Here is a 17,250-nt window from a genome sequence, read left to right on the forward strand (position 1 = left end):
ATGAGTCAAATAGGCACTGGGCTTACCTGAAGTGGAGTTCTCACAGTGATACAGTGAAGAACTGTAGTTACTGCAGAGCAGAAGTAATCTCTCCATCATACTAGTGGTAACCAGTGACCTACTCCCTGCATCTTTTAGCTCTGGTTCATTACAGGTCACAACTTAAAAAAATCATCTTCAGTACCAGGAGGAAGCATAAGTTTGCTTTCTTGTGCAACTCATCACCACATAACTCTCATTCCTCAGTCCTTCTTTGCCCACAGATGGGTTTAAAGTTTCATTCAGGTACTGCTTCCTATGGATCTTTCTGACATCGGCTTTTTGTGGAGAAAGAAAGGCAAGTTAGTGATTGTCTGCTAAGTTCTGACTATTTTCTTTAATTTTCCTTTTGTCTTTTAAAGCACTAACCAGAGAGCTGCACAGGGAATGTATGGAGGATAATATTTATGGAAGGATTTTTTGTTTTAGCTTCTCCAGTTGAAGAAAAAACTAATAATTCTTTGAGAGATGTCTTCGTGGGTGCGCCACCACACAGCCTCAGAGCAGAGATTTTGGAACACTGTCCCTGGGGCCATGCACATGCACACCAGCAGTCACGCGCTGTTAGGCTGCAGGCATTGCGCCTGTGTGAGCCCCCCCACCACTCCTCAGTTCCTTCTCTACTGCCTCCAACTACAGACAGACTCAGCAATGCTCTCTAGCTTCTTCACGTCTAGATGACTATTCTTCTTAAAACCAGTAAAATTAATCATAGTAGTTAATCAGTTAGTGAGATTAAATACTTAATTAGTCAATTACTTCGTTAGTTTTAAAAAATCTAGATTAGTATAAAGGGTTTTTTTTCTTTTTCTCCCAGTTAATCCCTTCCTGCAGTCTCTGACTGCTTCTACAGGTATGCCTGGCTCACCGTGGTTTAAGCACTGCACTTCATGTATAGAGCCTCTCCTGCTATCGGATGGTCTCACAATGTGTCCACTGCCTAGGAGAGCAGCAAAATATTCAGAAATGCCCTCATTGTGCAAAGCTAAAATCGTGGGCACAGAAAGACAGAGACTTCCAGCTTCAGTTATTTTTACTGGAAAACTCACTTAGACCAACCTCTGGTCTGGGTCAACACCCCAAGGAACTTAAGCAGCCGGGATCCATAAAGCCTGCAGGAAAAAAAGAAGCGAGCCTCCTCAGCACTTCAAGGGGCTACGGCACCGAAGCAGCCGTCTCCCTCACAGTGGTGCTAAGAGAAGTGCCGGCACCATGCCGCAGCACTTATGATGCTGTTGGTGTCTTTGGAGCCCCCAATGGAGACGAACAGTGCACATGTGCTAAATCGCACTCTGAAGTGACAGGCTTCAAGTTGCCTGCCTCATTAGCTGCAGCACCATCCGGCAATGATACAATCTTGCCAACGCAGCATGAGAGTGCAGCACCGATCACCTTAACAGGCGCTTCAGCTGCCACCACAGAGGCGCTTGATGTGGCAAAACTGCCCTCGGCACGATTCAGTGCCTCAGATAGCCTCTGTGCCTCCCACTATGGCACCAACGGCACCTGTTGGGCATTACACTCAACACAGAGACTTATTAGTCAGTAATACCATTATAAACACCATTGCCAATTAATCCAGCAATAATGCAACCGGAAAAGATGGTATGGCAAACTCCGGCATCAATTTCTTTAATTTTGGCGAAGACAACCACTAAAAAATACTGTGTCCCACCCAAGGATTCTGAATTTTTTTCTCACCCAGCAACAAATTCTCTCATAGTGGAAGCAGCAACAATACCGGTCTACCCCATTGCACCATGATAGCAAAAGGCTCTATGCATTCTGGTGTGAGATATATACGCCGCCTTCTTTACAATTTTGCATTTCGAATTACACAGTTTTATTGAGCAAATATGATCACAGAAATCACACGATTGCAAAATGAACATTACAGGCCACCTTAGACGCTGCTGACACAACTGTACAATCTATAGCACGGTGGTAGTAATGAAGAGGGCATCATGGTTTAGCTCCACTTCATTCCCCAGGGAGATGAATCTACAGTAGAAGATCTGTCTTTCGATGGCCAGAAGTTGTTTGCAGCTAACACCAACAAAATTCTCCACTCCATGAAAGATTCCAGAGTGACACTTCAGTCTTTGGGGATCCACAACCAAGTACCTAGAAGAAGGCAATATAGGTATCAGCCCTACCAAGACCTCGATACCCCCCATCTACACAACACTACAATAGACAAGACCAACAGCAACAGAACAAAGGCAGAGGGAGAAACCAACCCTTCCTCTACCAATTCCCAACAGTCACAGCAGTCCAGGAAGCAAACTTGATCATCAGATGGAGGGTCTGGAGAGCCTCTCGCATATTCCAACATCATCGATTAAAGCAAATCTCTTCCAGCATCGATTGTTGCCCTTCTTCAACAACTGGCAATGTATAACCTCTGATAGATGGCTCCTGCAGATAATTGGAAAACATTACCTTATTCCCTTTGTGTCCATGCCTAGTTTGCACCCTCTCCCCTTCTCTGTCCCTTTTTAGGGGCAACTATCACAAGATCCTTCTTCAGCAATAAGTAGAGCACCTCTTACACATAGGGGCGATTGAACCAGTCCCCACACAGTTTAGGGGCAAGTAGAATCATAGAATTATAGGACTGGAAGGGACCTCGAGAGGTCATCGAGTCCAGCCCCCCGCCCTCAAGGCAGGACCAAGCTCCGTCTACACCATCCCTGACAGATGTCTATCTAACCTGTTCTTAAATATCTCCAGAGAGGGAGATTCCACCACCTCCCTTGGCAATTTATTCCAATATTTGACCACCCTGACAGTTAGGAATTTTTTCCTAATGTCCAATCTAAACCTCCCTTGCTGCACTTTAAGCCCATTACTCCTTGTCCTGTCCTCAGAAACCAAGAGGAACAAATTTTCTCCTTCCTCCTTGTGACACCCTTTTAGATATTTGAAAACCGTTATCATGTCCCCCCTTAATCTTCTTTTTTCCAAACTAAACAAGCCCAGTTCATGAAGCCTGGCTTCATAGGTCATGTTCTCTAGAACTTTAATCATTCTTGTCGCTCTTCTCTGTACCCTTTCCAATTTCTCCACATCTTTCTTGAAATGTGGTGCCCAAAACTGGACACAGTACTCCAGCTGAGGCCTAACTAGTGCAGAGTAGAGTGGCAGAATGACTTCACAAGTTTTGCTTACAACACACCTGTTGATACAACCTAGAATCATATTTGCTTTTTTTGCAACAGCATCACACTGTTGACTCATATTCAACTTGTGGTCCACTATGACCCCTAGATCCCTTTCCGCCATGCTCCTTCCTAGACAGTCACTTCCCATCTTGTATGTATGGAACTGATTGTTCCTGACTAAGTGGAGCACTTTGCATTTCTCTTTATTAAACTTCATCCTGTTTACCTCTGACCATTTCTCTAACTTGCTAAGGTCATTTTGAATTATGTCCCTATCCTCCAAAGAAGTTGCAACCCCACCCAGTTTGGTATCATCTGCAAACTTAATAAGCGTACTCTCTATGCCAATATCTACATCATTGATGAAGATATTGAACAGTACGGGTCCCAAAACAGACCCTTGCGGAACTCCACTTGTTATCCCTTTCCAGCAGGATTTAGAAGTACAGGCAGTCCCCGGGTTACCTGGATCCGACTTACATCGGATCCCTACTTACAAACGGGGTGAGGCAACCCCGCACTAGCTGCTTTTCCCCCTAGCAGACCAGGGAGACACGAAGCTAGCACCCCACCCAGCAGACCAGGGAGACGCGGAGCGGCTTTTCTCAGCAGACACCTCAGCTTGAGAATAAAGGACTGAGGGAAGTGAGGTGTGGGAGAGTAAAACTGAGCTCTGGAGAAATGTTTGGCTAGAGTTTCCCCTACAATATGTACCAGTTCCGACTTACATACAAATTCAACTTAAGAACAAACCTATGGTCCCTATCTTGTACGTAACCCGGGGACTGCCTGTAGTTGTACTCCCATTACTTCTTGACTGAAAAAAGGTCAGAGGGCTGGAGGCCCATTCTAGACCTTTGAGCCCTCAATAAATTTGTTCAGAAACAAAATTCAAGATCATAAAGCGTGCTACCATATTACTGGCATTGAAACAGGATGATTGGTTCTCCTCCCTCGACTTGCAAGATGCATACATTCATGTTGCCATACACCCAACTTGCAGGCAATTTGTTTTCTTCATTTAATTCTAGATTCCCAATACTACCAATCCAAAGTGCTTCCATTCAGACTCTCTATGGCCCTGAGGATCTTCTTGAAGGCACTGGTGGTTGTCACAGTGTATCTGAAGAAACAAAGAGTTATCATATTTCCTTACCTAGATGACTGCCTCCTCAAATCACGCTCACCTAATGATTCCTGCCGTTCTCTGTCAGTCACCTATTCCGACACCTGGGCCTTCAGGTGAATGAAACCAAATTGATGCTCTCTCCTACACAAAAATACAGATTATAGGAGCATGCCTCCATTTGACAATGGCCACCACATCCCTGCTTACAGACCATTTCTAAAAAATTGTAACCCCTGAAAATACCTTACAATCTAGCTGCCACACAACAGCACTCGAACGCCTTCAGCTAGTGGGGCACATGGCAACGTGCAACTTCATAGTAAGCATGTGCATCAGCACATGAGATGTTTACAGAGCTGGCAGGGACAGGTGAACAAACTCAATGTCCATCTGCTATCCAAATCCCTACCCTTTCCAGAGATAGCAAAGGACTCCTTATGCTGGTGACTGAGTCCATGGAACCTTGGTTCCGGAGTCCCATTTCACCCACCAGAGCCATCTGTCTCCATGATGACAGATGCATTTCATAGAGGATGGGACACCCACTTACAATATAATACCTGCCAGGGCTCGCAGTCCAGCACCGACAAGGACTTGCAAATAAATGTCGTAGAACTGCGAGCAGTCAGGAATGCATGCATCAAATTCCTCCCATTTGTCATCAACAGATATGTCAGATTGTACATAGACAATGTCGCAGCAATGTTTTACATAAATAGTCACCGCAGAGCCCGATCTTGAACACTTTTCACAGAGGCCATAGCACTTTGGAATTGGTGCCTGAAACACAATACAATTATCATCACAGTGTATCTTTCACGCAGATGCACCCAGAAGACCCCTCCTGGTCCAACACGAGTGTCAAATGAACCTGCATGTATTGATGGACATCTTCCGCCTATGGGGTCACCCCACCATAGACCTGTTTTCCATGCAGTCTAACAGCCATTGCCCCCTATTCTACTCCAGGGCAAAATTAGGAAAGAAATCAATGGGAGATGCCTTTCTCATCTCATGGACATCTCACCTAGTCTACGCGTTTCCTTCTATACTCCTATTGAACAGAGTAGTTCACTGGACAAGGAAGGACGGGGCTCATCTCATACTTATAGCACTGGCATGACTATGACAACCATGTTTTTTTCCTGCCTAGTGGTGATATCCTGTGCCCCACTGATCCACTTACCTTGTGTGAGGGCTCTCCTTCTTCACCCAGGCTCCAGTGATGGCCATCTGAACCTCCTCTCACTACATCTGAGGTCATGGCTTCTCGATGGTTCTGTGACCTAGAGTTCACCTGCTCATAGCAAGTACGAACTGTCCTTCTACACAGTAGGGTGCAGAGCACCCATAAGACTTCCCTTCAGAAATGGAAAAGATTCTCAATGTGGTGTACTTCCTCACCAGCTGTTTCCTTACCAGCTTACAAGTTGAGAAGATGCTCCACTATTTTCTGCACTTTAAACAAGTGGTCCTCGCAATAAGCTCCATTAAAGTTCACCTTGAGGCTATTACTACATTCCACTCTAAGGTAGACGACTCATCCATATTTGCTCATCCACCCACCAAGAGTTTCATAAAGGTCCTGCGGGCACTTTATTCAGATACAGTCCACCAATGCAACCAGGAGACCTACATTTAGTATTGAATGCTCTAACTAGACCACCTGTCGAACTAATGGTGACCACCTCATTATTACTCTTATTATTAATAGCTGTTTTTCCTCATAGCTATTACTTCAGCCAGATGGCTAGGAGAGATCACAGCCCTAATGGGGGATCTCCCATACACGACCTTTTTTAAAGACAGGGTCATGTTACATAACCATCCCAAATTCCTCCTGAAAGTACACTTATACTTCCACATCAACCAGACAATACACCTTCCCACCTTCTTCCCCAAACACCAACTCTTTTGAGATGAAAATGCATACTCTTGACCTGTGCAGAGAACTCTCTTTTTATCTGCAGGAAACAAGACCATTTCGAGCATCTCCCAGACTATTTGTTCTATAGCAAAGCGTAATAAGGGTAGGGCTGTCTCATCACAGAGACTCTCCCATTGGATCTCAGATTGCATCAAGCTTTGCTGTACACAGTCATACATGCTGCCTCCAGAGAGTACTCCATACGGGTACATTCAACCAAAGTCATGGCTACCTCGATAGAATTCTTCCATAAAGTACCTATAAGAGACATCCATGCAGTTGTCACGTGGTCCTCCGACCACACAGTTGCAAAGCACACTGCACTTACGCAGGGACTTTTTTCCATCCTAAAACTAGCTAAGGCGGTGCTTTGCACCACTTTTCTGCCAGATCTGAAGTCCCTACCTCTCTAAAGGGAAATTGCTTTGTAGGCACCTAATGTGGAGCACCCACGGGGACATCTCTCTGTCTCGAAGAGGAGGTTACTTACCTCAATAGTAACTGACATTCTTCAAGATGAGTGTCCCCGTGGGCGCTCTACCGCCCTTCCCTTCCTCCCCTCTACTTCGGGATCCTGGCCTTCTCAAGCCATCATTTTGGGGTATAGAAGGAACTGAGGAGCGGGAGCGGGGGCTCGTGAATGTGCAATGCCTCCAGCCAAACAGTGCACAGCTGCTGGTGTGCGCGTGAGTGGCCCCAGGGACACTGCCACACAAATCTCCATTCTGAGGCTTGGCAGCAGTGCACCGACCAACCTAATGTGGAGCACCTACAGGGACACTCATCTCAAAGAACATCAGCTACTATTGACAAGGCTCGACAAACTATAGAATCTACTCGCCTATGGCGAGTAGATTTCCGCCGCACGCCCTGTTTACTGGCGGCATGTGTATGCACAATGCGGCTCTTGCACATGCGCAGTGTAGAGCTGGCAAGTGGCTTTCGCCGCCGTTTGTCAAGCCCTGACTATTGAGGTAAGTAACCTCCTCTTTTAAAATACCAACAATTAGAACATAATTTATTCTTTGATTTTTATTTTTAGACCTACACTTTATATTTTATGGATCTTTTGGCTAAAGAGCTGCAGAAAATTTCTTGCAACCACATGACTCTTCCCATCTTTCAACTGGCTGAGGTTATTGCTCATGATGTTGTGGAAAGTAAAAGTCTATCTGATCTCTACCATCTTAGGTTTGTATAAGTTACTTGTTTTCACTAAATGGGAGATGTTTATGAAAAGTCATATCAGCCCTCTCCATTTTTACAATGATTATCATTTACATCCCTTTTATGATTGACATTGTTTTATCTTGTTCACAATTTTAAAAATGATTTGTGCTTTTTATAAATTTTATGTGTATTAATAATATTCATTAAGGTTTGTTTTTTATAACAGAACCTATATTGTTAAGTACTATGGCCCAAACTAAGGCTATGTCTACACTGGCGGCTTCTTGTGCAAGAACTCTTGCACAAGAGAGCATCCACACTGCCATGTGCGAGATGTGCTTTTGCGCAACAGCATCCATGGCAGTGTGGATCCTCTCTTGCGCAAGAAAGCTCTTATGGCCATTTTAGCCATTGGGCTTTCTTGCACAAGAAACCCCTAGGGTGCGTCCACACTGCCCTCTTGCACAAGAGCTCTTGCGCAAGAGAGCTTACACCTGTTAGAAAAGAGCATAGCTCTTGCGCAAGAAGCCCTCTCCTACCATGGTTTACTGTAAATCTTATTGCACAAGAGCAGGTGGGCAGTGTGGACGCTCTGAGAAAAAACTGACATTCTTGCACAAGAACCCGCCAGTGTAGACCTAGCCTAAGTGTCTACAGCAGGGGAAAGGAACTTTTTTGGGTTGAGGACCAGTGACCCACAGAAAAATCAGTCAGGGACCACACACGAAAAAAACCCAAAGCCCTTCACTGATGTGGCCCCCAACTGCTCATGCAACTTGTGGTGCAGGGTTCCTCTCTCTAGACCCATGGGGAGGGTGCCAAGGCTCAGGACTCAAGCTAAATCAAAGGAAATTGGGGGCCGGATCCAGACCACAGCACATAGGTTCTCCATCCATGGTATACAGGGTTAGGCAAATCTCCAAATGAAAAGCATTTTAAAGTCTTTTAACTCCATGGAATTAGGAAACAACCTACTTTTTTTTTAAGAGATATACCAGTTAAATAGTTTAACATAGTTTGAGGCCCGAGCATTCCTGCTTGCACCCACGTAAAGCACTGAGTTAGTTGTGTATCTCTCTCTCTAACTGCTTTATTCACATTTAAAACAACAGTTCTCTTTCTAAGGGCTACATTTTCAGATGACCAACATTCTCAGCTTCCCACATATTATTGAGCTTCTGTTTAAAAGCCCAAAATCTGTTAGGGATCTAATGTGTTAGATGGTAAAAGCTTTCTCAAAACATCAAAATACACTCTTCTGGAAAGTTTATTTTTATCAGCCAATATCTTCTTTTTTTGTGATCACTATGCACACTAATCTTATTTTCACAGAATCTCCCTGGTATGTTCTGATATAAAATTGAACCAGGCATCCTTATATCATGAGAACGCAGTTGGAGAAACATATATTAATGAAGTGGAACAGGCAAAGTATGTGTTTTTATTGCAATGCACTTTGGGTAGCTTTTCCAAAGTTGACTGTTTATAATTGATAACTTGGAAACTTTGCAGCACATTATAAAGTTAGAATGATAATAATTTTATTTTAAAATACTATCTCCTAGGATGACATCTGATATATTTGTGTCACAGCACAACATTGTATATGAAGCAATTCACACATATTTACAGAATTGCTGTCATAAATGTGTAGTATAATACTTTAGATTAAAGATATTTTAAACAGTATTTTTAATTTCCTTCCCTCTTCTTTCACTGCAATTAGGTATAGACAAGAAATTGCATTAAAAAAAGGGAAAATTATGCAACCTAAGGAGGAGGAAAGAAGTGGATTATCTAAATGTACTAAGTCATGTAACAGTGGATATAAGAACTCATTTACTGCGAAGGAAAAGGTTCAGTTTCATACATACCATATTGAACAAAGTTTGTATTTTCACTGTGTTTTTGTAGACACATTATGATGTATTAATTACTTCAATCAGTTTGTCATTACCTTCATTTAAAAAGTTTTAAACTCTAAGAACTATATATCTTGAACTTTAGATGTTCTATAAAATTTATGTGACTAAGGTTCCTCTGACGTACATTACCAGCATAATGAGTTGAAGTTGCTCATCATCAAGAACTCATGCAGAGCAAGAAGAATGGGAGCTGTATTAAAGCCATTCAGTACTGATCTTTCCATTATCTGGCATTGACATTGGTTCTCTAGGGCTAGCACAGCTCAATAGCAAAGACTGACAAGCAGTATGACTTTTCTTTTCCTTGTTTTCTCTCCACTGATGTCTCTGGATACTGTTTTCACTTCTTGTGAAAACAGCATTGAAGAGACCCCTTACAATCTAATTATCCTCTCCCTTAATTTTAGTTTTACAAGATAATCCCATGTTTTATTATTGTTTTCCTCCACTTTCCTTTTCATTTGCATTTTATTCCCCCTTTTCCCCGTATTACATCATTGTCTTCCTCTATGCTCTCCCTTCCTGTGCTCCCACGAATTCTTCCACCTTACTAATGACTTCCTCTTCAATTCGCTCATTTAACTTACACAAAACACTTAGGGCTCGTCTACACTGGCCCCTTTTCCGAAAGGGGCATGTTAATTTCACAGGTCGTAATAGGGAAATCCGCGGGGGAAATCCCTTTGAAGTAGGAATAAGATCCTCTGGAAAAGGGCTTTTTTCCGGAGGATCGGGGCCAGTGTAGACGCTCTTTTCCGGCTTTTCTAAAAGCCGGAAAAAAGCGGTGGACATTTTTATTTAAATGCCGCGGGGGATATTTAAATCCCCCGCGGATTTCTCTATTACGACCTGTGAAATTAACATGCCCCTTTCGGAAAAGGGGCCAGTGTAGACGTAGCCTTAGGGTATGTCTAGACTACAGGCTTTTGTCGACAGAGCTTTTGTCGACAGATACTGTCAACAAAACTTCTGTCGACAAAGAGCAACTAGACTACATCCAGTTCTGTCAACAAAGCATGCCTCTTTGTCGACATGACAGTGTAGATGAAAAGGACAGCGTAAATGCAATAATGCCTGCTGTTGACAGAACTCTGTCAACAAAAGGCGTTATTCCTCGTAGAATGAGGTTTACGGCCATCGACAAAACTGCTGAGTTCTGTCAACGTTATATCGACAGAACTCAGCGGCAGTGTAGACGCAGGTATGGTTTTGTGGACAAAAGTCCACTTTTGTTGACAAAACCCTGTAGTCTAGACACACCCAAAGACATGAACTGGATGGACCATTATACTCAACAGCCAAATGACATCAAAACCCAAGTATGAGAGAGAGCCCACTCAGTTAGCCTCATTAGCACTGGCTCTACAATTGACAGGGTTTTTTTCCCTCTCCCCTCCCTTCTTTTTCTCTCATCTGAAGAAGTGGGATTTGCCCACAAAAGCTCGTAATACCAGATATATATTTTTGTTAGTCTCTGACAAGTACAGTACTACTTATTTTTTTAAAGTTACAGACTAATACAGATGCTACTCTGATATTTTTCCCTTGTCTTTCTGTTAGTTCTGGACAAAATAAATCTGTTCCTCCCGTCTTAGTTTTATTTCTGGACAGTACAAAATATAATTTTTTTTCATTACTGAAAAGTCAGTTCTTCTTCGGGTAGTCCCCGTGGGTGCTCCACGTTTGGTGTCGGGCTGGTCCCGGCGCCGCGAATCGGAGCTTGCCATAGCTGTAATCGACCGGGTCGCGCATGCGCGAGTAGCGTTCGCGCCTTTGAACAGCCGCGCGTGACCCGGTCTCCGCCAGTTCCTCTCATCCGCCCCTGGTCGCGGACGGAGCTCTACTTGTCTTCTCTCTACCTCAGAGAAACGTGAAAAAAAAATATTATTAATTAACACTGCCATTTAAACAAAAGGAAAAACTAAGTAACCGGATGTAATTAATCTTAAAACCGGCGGTTCAAACCGCGGCTCTGGTCACTTTCGCCGCAGCCTTAGTCCCGCCGGCTTACTTCAAAAAAAAAAAAAAGTAATAATAAATAAATAAAATAAAATAAATAAATAGAGATATACAAAATATACAGAGAAAATAAAACCAACAAGGAAACGGGAACAGAATATCACTCGCAGAGAGGAGCGCGGGACAAGCCCTCTCAGTCCTTTAAAATGCCGGGCTCTCCCGGCTTCAAGAAATGTTCTGTGTGCAGGGACTCTATGCCGCTCTCGGACGGCCACTCTGCCTGTGTCCACTGCCTCGGGGAGGCACATATTCCCCAAAAGTGTGGGCACTGTGCCAAACTCACATCCAGAGCTCGTAAGGAGCGGGAAAGGCGGCTGAAAGAAATTTTATTCGATAAGGCATTGATGCCTTCTACTACGGCAGGATCCTCTGCCTCGGACCCTACTCTGGAGAAGCGGAGGGCTCCTTCCCCAAATGCACCTTCTCCGAGCAGGAAGAGAGCCTCTCCCGCAAAGTCCCTGCCAATAGCCCCACAGTCGCGGGGCAGCGCAGGAGGAAAGCCGGGTGCCTCTGGTTCCAGGGCAGCCTGTGCACCGGCAGGAAAAAAGCCGCCCGGCATGTCAAAGCCGCGGCCGCAGCCGGCACCGCAGGAGCCCCTTAAAGGGCCAGCTCCGTTGGCACCCACGCTCCCGGTGCCGACCACTCCAGCCTCCTCACGCAGTTCTCCTCGCAGGGAGCTGTCCTCAGCACCGTGCGCACCGGGAGGGCAGCCTGCAGACCAAATGCCTGCCTCTTCACATTCTATTGAATCTACAACCCTGCAGCCTTCCTCTCAGGAACAGCTCCCACCTCAGGTTTCTAGGGCACCATCCAACTCAGATGCTCGGGTGCTTTCTCTCTCACCCTCTCCGGAGGCATCTCCTCACACTTTGGGTCGTAGGAAGAGTTACAATCGCAGGGTGTCTTCTCATCATCACCACCATAGGGAGCGTAGTTGTTCGCATCACAGGCGCTCTAGGTCTCAGTCTCCTTCCAGACACTCCACGTACTCATCACAGCATTTGTACCATGATAGACATGGCAGCGCTAGAGCATCTAAGCACTCATCACCTGCACACTCTGCTCGGCATGGCTCACATTATCATGGCCGTTACTATGACGAATTTTCGCGCTGTAGTCAGTCACGATCTCGCTGCGGTGCTCGCTCCAGATCCCTTTGTGCAGAGGCAGTTCGAATGTGGAAGTGGTGCACTCGAAACGACATTTCTCTCGTCGCTGCATACTTACCCGGTGCAGAAAACACTATCGCAGATGCTCTAAGCAGACATTTTTACCAGGACCACGAGTGGGAAATTCATACGGACGTCCTCAGGCCCCTTTTTCACCGCTGGGGTCAACCGGACATAGACCTCTTTGCCACAAGGACCAACGCGAAATGCAGAGCTTACTGCTCCAGAGCGGGAGTGGGCATGCACTCTCTGGGAGATGCGTTTCTTCTTCACTGGGGAACATCACGGTTATATGCATTCCCTCCTGTTGTGCTCATTCCCAGGGTGCTAGAGAAGGTTGTCATGGACAGGGCACGAGTGCTGATCATAGCCCCGGCTTGGCCCAGGCAACCGTGGTATTCGACCCTCCTGCAGCTCTCGACTCGGATACCGTACCGATTCCCTCATCTACCGGACTTACTGTCGCAACAGAAGGGCTCTCTTCTCCATCCGAGGCTGGACACCCTTCACCTAACAGCCTGGATGATAGATGGTTCAGCACATCCGAGATGCTTTGCTCGGACCAGGTAAAGCGCATCTTGCTCTATAGTAGGAAAGAATCGACTAGAAAGACCTATCTCTCAAAATGGTCGAGATTCACTCGTTGGTGCGCTCCTAAAGACCTCGACCCCTTTCTTTCACCACTTAATGTCATATTGGACTATATTCTCCAGCTGCAGACGGATGGGCTATCCATATCATCGCTTAGAGTTCATGCAGCGGCAATTGCGGCCTTCTACATGCCCATCGAAGGGAAGTCAGTTTTTTCCCATCCTATAGTGGCAAGATTCTTTAAAGGCCTCGTTAACCTCAATCCACCAGTTAGGCCCCCGCCACCTGCGTGGAGTCTTGACTTGGTCCTCGACGTTCTAACAAAAACCCCGTTTGAACCTCTAGCAACCGCTCCGTTGCCTCACCTCACAATGAAAGTACTTTTTTTCCTCGCTATAACGTCGGCACGTAGGGTGAGTGAGCTCGCAGCACTGATGTCATCGCCCCCATATACAGTTTTTTCTAAGGAGGCTGTAACATTGAGATCACACCCAGCTTTTCTACCGAAGGTCTGTACCGAGTTTCACATCAATGAACCGATCGTTCTGACATGCTTTTACCCAAAACCTCACACGTCAAGACGGGACGCTCTTTTGCACACTAGACGTCCGCAGGGCTCTAGCCTTCTATTTAGATAGAACCCGTGGTTTTAGGAAAACGGATCGTCTGATTGTCTCCACCCTGGGACACTCTAAAGGTCAAGCCTTATCTGCCCAACGTATCTCGAAGATCATCGTTTCTTGTATTACTACCTGCTACAGCATGGCTAAGAAACCGCTTCTATCGCACCCTAGAGCCCATTTGACACGAGCGATGGCTACGTCAACGGCCTTTGTCAGAGGAGTACCCTTACGCGACATATGTCGTGCTGCTACATGGTCTTCCAACACGACGTTCGCAAGGCATTACGCAATAGTGCAGCGCTTGGCTTCTGATTCGGCCCTAGCCTCAGCGGTGTTGCCAAGCCACAATACTAGTGATTCCGTAGCCCACGTTTAGTGGATTACTGCTCCGGAGTCACCAGACATGGAGCACCCACGGGGACTACCCGAAGAAGAAGAAGAGGTTACTCACCTTCGGTGCAGTAACGATGGTTCTTAGAGGTGTGTCCCCGTGGGTGCTCCACGACCCGCCCTCCTCCCCGCTACGGAATCTTCTTTATTATCTTTTTCAGATGGCGGTGAGAGGAACTGGCGGAGACCGGGTCGCGCGCGGCTGTTCAAAGGCGTGAACGCTACTCGCGCATGCGCGACCCGGTCGATTACAGCTATGGCAAGCTCCGATTCGCGGCGCCGGGACCAGCCCGACACCAGACGTGGAGCACCCATGGGGACACACCTCGAAGAACCATCGTTACTGCACCGAAGGTGAGTAACCTCTTCTTATAATATTGCATTTACCTTATATATTTGTTATGTACATTATAGTTATGTTCTGTGAAGTCCAGATGCCCCACTAAACATGTTTTCTCCAGGTCCTGGTCTACACTAAGGCTACGTCTACACTGGCCCCTTCTTCGGAAGGGGCATACTAATTTTGAAAGTGGGAATAGGAAAATCCGCGGGGGATTTAAATATTCCCCGCGGGATTTAAATAAACATGGCCGCCGCTTTTTTCCGGCTTTGGGAAAAGCCGGAAAAAAGTGTCTAGACTGGCCCGATCCTCCGGAATAAATCCCTATTCCGGAGGATCTCTTATTCCTTCAAAGTAGGAATAAGAGATCCTCCAGAACAGGGCTTTATTCCGGAGGATTGGGCCAGTCTAGACACTTTTTTCCGGCTTTTCCCAAAGCCGGAAAAAAGCGGCGGCCATGTTTATTTAAATCCCGCGGGGGATATTTAAATCCCCGTGGATTTCCCTATTCCCACTTTCAAAATTAGCATGCCCCTTCCGAAGAAGGGGCCAGTGTAGACGTAGCCTAAGACTTTAAAAATAACCTCCCACGGTCAAATATATAAGCGAAACATCCATACTGCTAAGCCCGTTATTTTGAAATAACAAGCTACAGAATTCAAAATCTGTACTCCTGCTTTTCATCAGGAGTAACACTAATTCCAAAATAGTTTTTTCAAAATAACGATAGTATGGATGCTCTGGTGCTGCTACTTTGAAATAATTACTCCCCTGAGTAATTCAAACTAATTATTCCCAGTGCTTTCTGGGGCTCTAATTTCAAGGTAGCACATTCACATTAACAGCCTGCCTCGGACTAATTTCAGTGCTTCCCTGTAGTGTGGACATACTAATTCCATTTTGTTAATTCAGGAGTTAAGTCAAATTTAATAATTTTGAAATACTTTTCTAGTGTGGACATGGCCCTATAGTTTAATTTCTAATTTCTAGGTTATGAAATAGTCAGAAATGAACTAAGAGGTATACTTTTGAGTAGGATTTTCAAAATTAATTTGGATTCAATATAGTTTCCTGAAATAATGTAGCAATTTAACATTTATTTGTTTTCAGATTTTGGCGTTAGATGCAGTAACTAGAAAAGGGCTCAGTGGGCTTTCTTTCCCATACTTGTGGATTGACAAAGCTGATGTACTAATTCAGTTAGACTTGTACCAACCAGCGAGATTACTACTCTCAGAGGCATATAGTGCAACACAGGTAGGTAAGAAATAATTCAAACCTGTAAAAACAAAATTATTATTACAGTTTGGCAAAATGTGTAGTGTAATTAAAATGTCACTGATGTTAATGGTAGTCAAAATACAAAAACACTGTCCAAAGGTTGGAAAATTATCTCTGAGTTTAAACGTATAAACCTTGTGAAACTGAGAGTATATATCATATACTTAAAGCTGCAGAATCCCTAAAAGAATTCTGAAGTTACTTTTAAAAACTCTGTGTTCATTAGAAACCTAGGTCTTGTACTTAAAAGAAAACCAAACATTTGAAAGTATGGAAATTCAGTGTTATGGCACCCAAACAACTTTAACTCTTACTCTCTGAAGGGTGGGGAACTTTTTTTTATCATAGGCCATTGACCCACAGAAAAAAATCAGTCGAGGGCCATACTCAGCCCTGTAGAGGGGGGCAGTAGAGGCTCAGGGTCTCCCCTAGATTCCCAGAAAGGGCCAGAAATGAGGGTTTCAGGATGCAAGAGGAGATGTAGGTTCTGTGGTGGGGCTTGGAATGACAGGTTTGGAGTACAGGCAGGGGCTCCTGCCTGGGGCAAGAAGCTGAGGTGGGGGTGGAGGTAAGGGCTCTGGCTGCGAGCATGGGTCTGGGTTGGGGACAGGGATGGGACAGGGGGCTAGTGTTTAGGAGAGGTTTGAGGTGCAGGCTCCAGGAGAGGATATGGGAAGGGGCTCAGGGTTTGGATATGGGTATGTCTACACTACAGCATTAATTCGAACTAACTTAATTCGAATTAGTTAATTCGAACTAAGCTAATTCGAACTAGTGCATCTAGACCTAAAAACTAGTTCGAATTAGCATTTTGCTAATTCAAACTAGCATTTCTACATTGAGTGGATCCTGAACCAAGGTTAAGGATGGCCAGAAGCAGTGCCGGCAGGGCATCAGATTAGGATTTAGAGCATAGAGTTTCTGTCTCACGCTAGCTGAGGGCTGTGCTTAAAGGGACCCGACCCCCACCCCGGACAGACAGTTCTCAGGGGTTCCCCGCTCGCTTGTCTAACTTGATGAGGGACAGCAAAGCAGTCCTGGCTTGGAGTGCCCTGAATGCCCACACTCGGCACATTACTTGCTGCAGGCTGCCATCCGGGGGGGGTTCAATCGGGGGGGTGCAGGAGAGCTTCCACCCTGAGGAGCCCACAGAGCCACCCCAGTCCTCCCCATCGGGGGCTCGTACCCCATTCCTCCCTTATCTCCTTCCACTTACCCCTCCCTAGCCCCCCTTCCTGATGTACAAAATAAAGGACACGTGTGTTCAAAAATAGAAACTCTCTTTATTGAACAAAACTCGGTGGGACTGGGAAAAGGAGGTGGGTGTGGGGAAGAGAGAGGGTGGGAGAGGGGAGGGCAATTAAAATGATCAGGGGTTTGGAACAGGTCCCATATCAAGAGAGGCTAAAGAGACTGGGACTTCTCAGCTTAGAAAAGAGGAGACTGAGGGGGGATATGATAGAGGTCTATAAAAGCACGAGTG

General features: G+C 45.3%; 1 protein-coding gene across 11 annotated transcripts in view; it reads left to right on the plus strand.

Annotated features, from left to right (window-relative positions):
- The window catches only part of CFAP46 (cilia and flagella associated protein 46), a 213,819-nt gene that overhangs the window by 109,723 nt on the left and 86,846 nt on the right, over nt 1–17,250 (plus strand). For all 11 annotated transcript variants that reach the window (XR_012905646.1, XM_075935219.1, XM_075935218.1 and 8 more), the window contains 4 exons: nt 7,302–7,450; nt 8,762–8,860; nt 9,156–9,285; nt 15,597–15,743. Coding sequence is in view for 10 of the 11 variants with exons in the window: in XM_075935219.1 (XP_075791334.1) it covers nt 7,302–7,450; nt 8,762–8,860; nt 9,156–9,285; nt 15,597–15,743 (525 nt within the window). In the remaining variant the exon portion in view is untranslated. The remainder of the gene's footprint in view (nt 1–7,301; nt 7,451–8,761; nt 8,861–9,155; nt 9,286–15,596; nt 15,744–17,250) is intronic.

The sequence above is a fragment of the Pelodiscus sinensis genome, chromosome 8, assembly GCF_049634645.1.
Source record: "Pelodiscus sinensis isolate JC-2024 chromosome 8, ASM4963464v1, whole genome shotgun sequence".
In the NCBI taxonomy this organism is placed as follows: Eukaryota; Metazoa; Chordata; order Testudines; family Trionychidae; genus Pelodiscus; species Pelodiscus sinensis.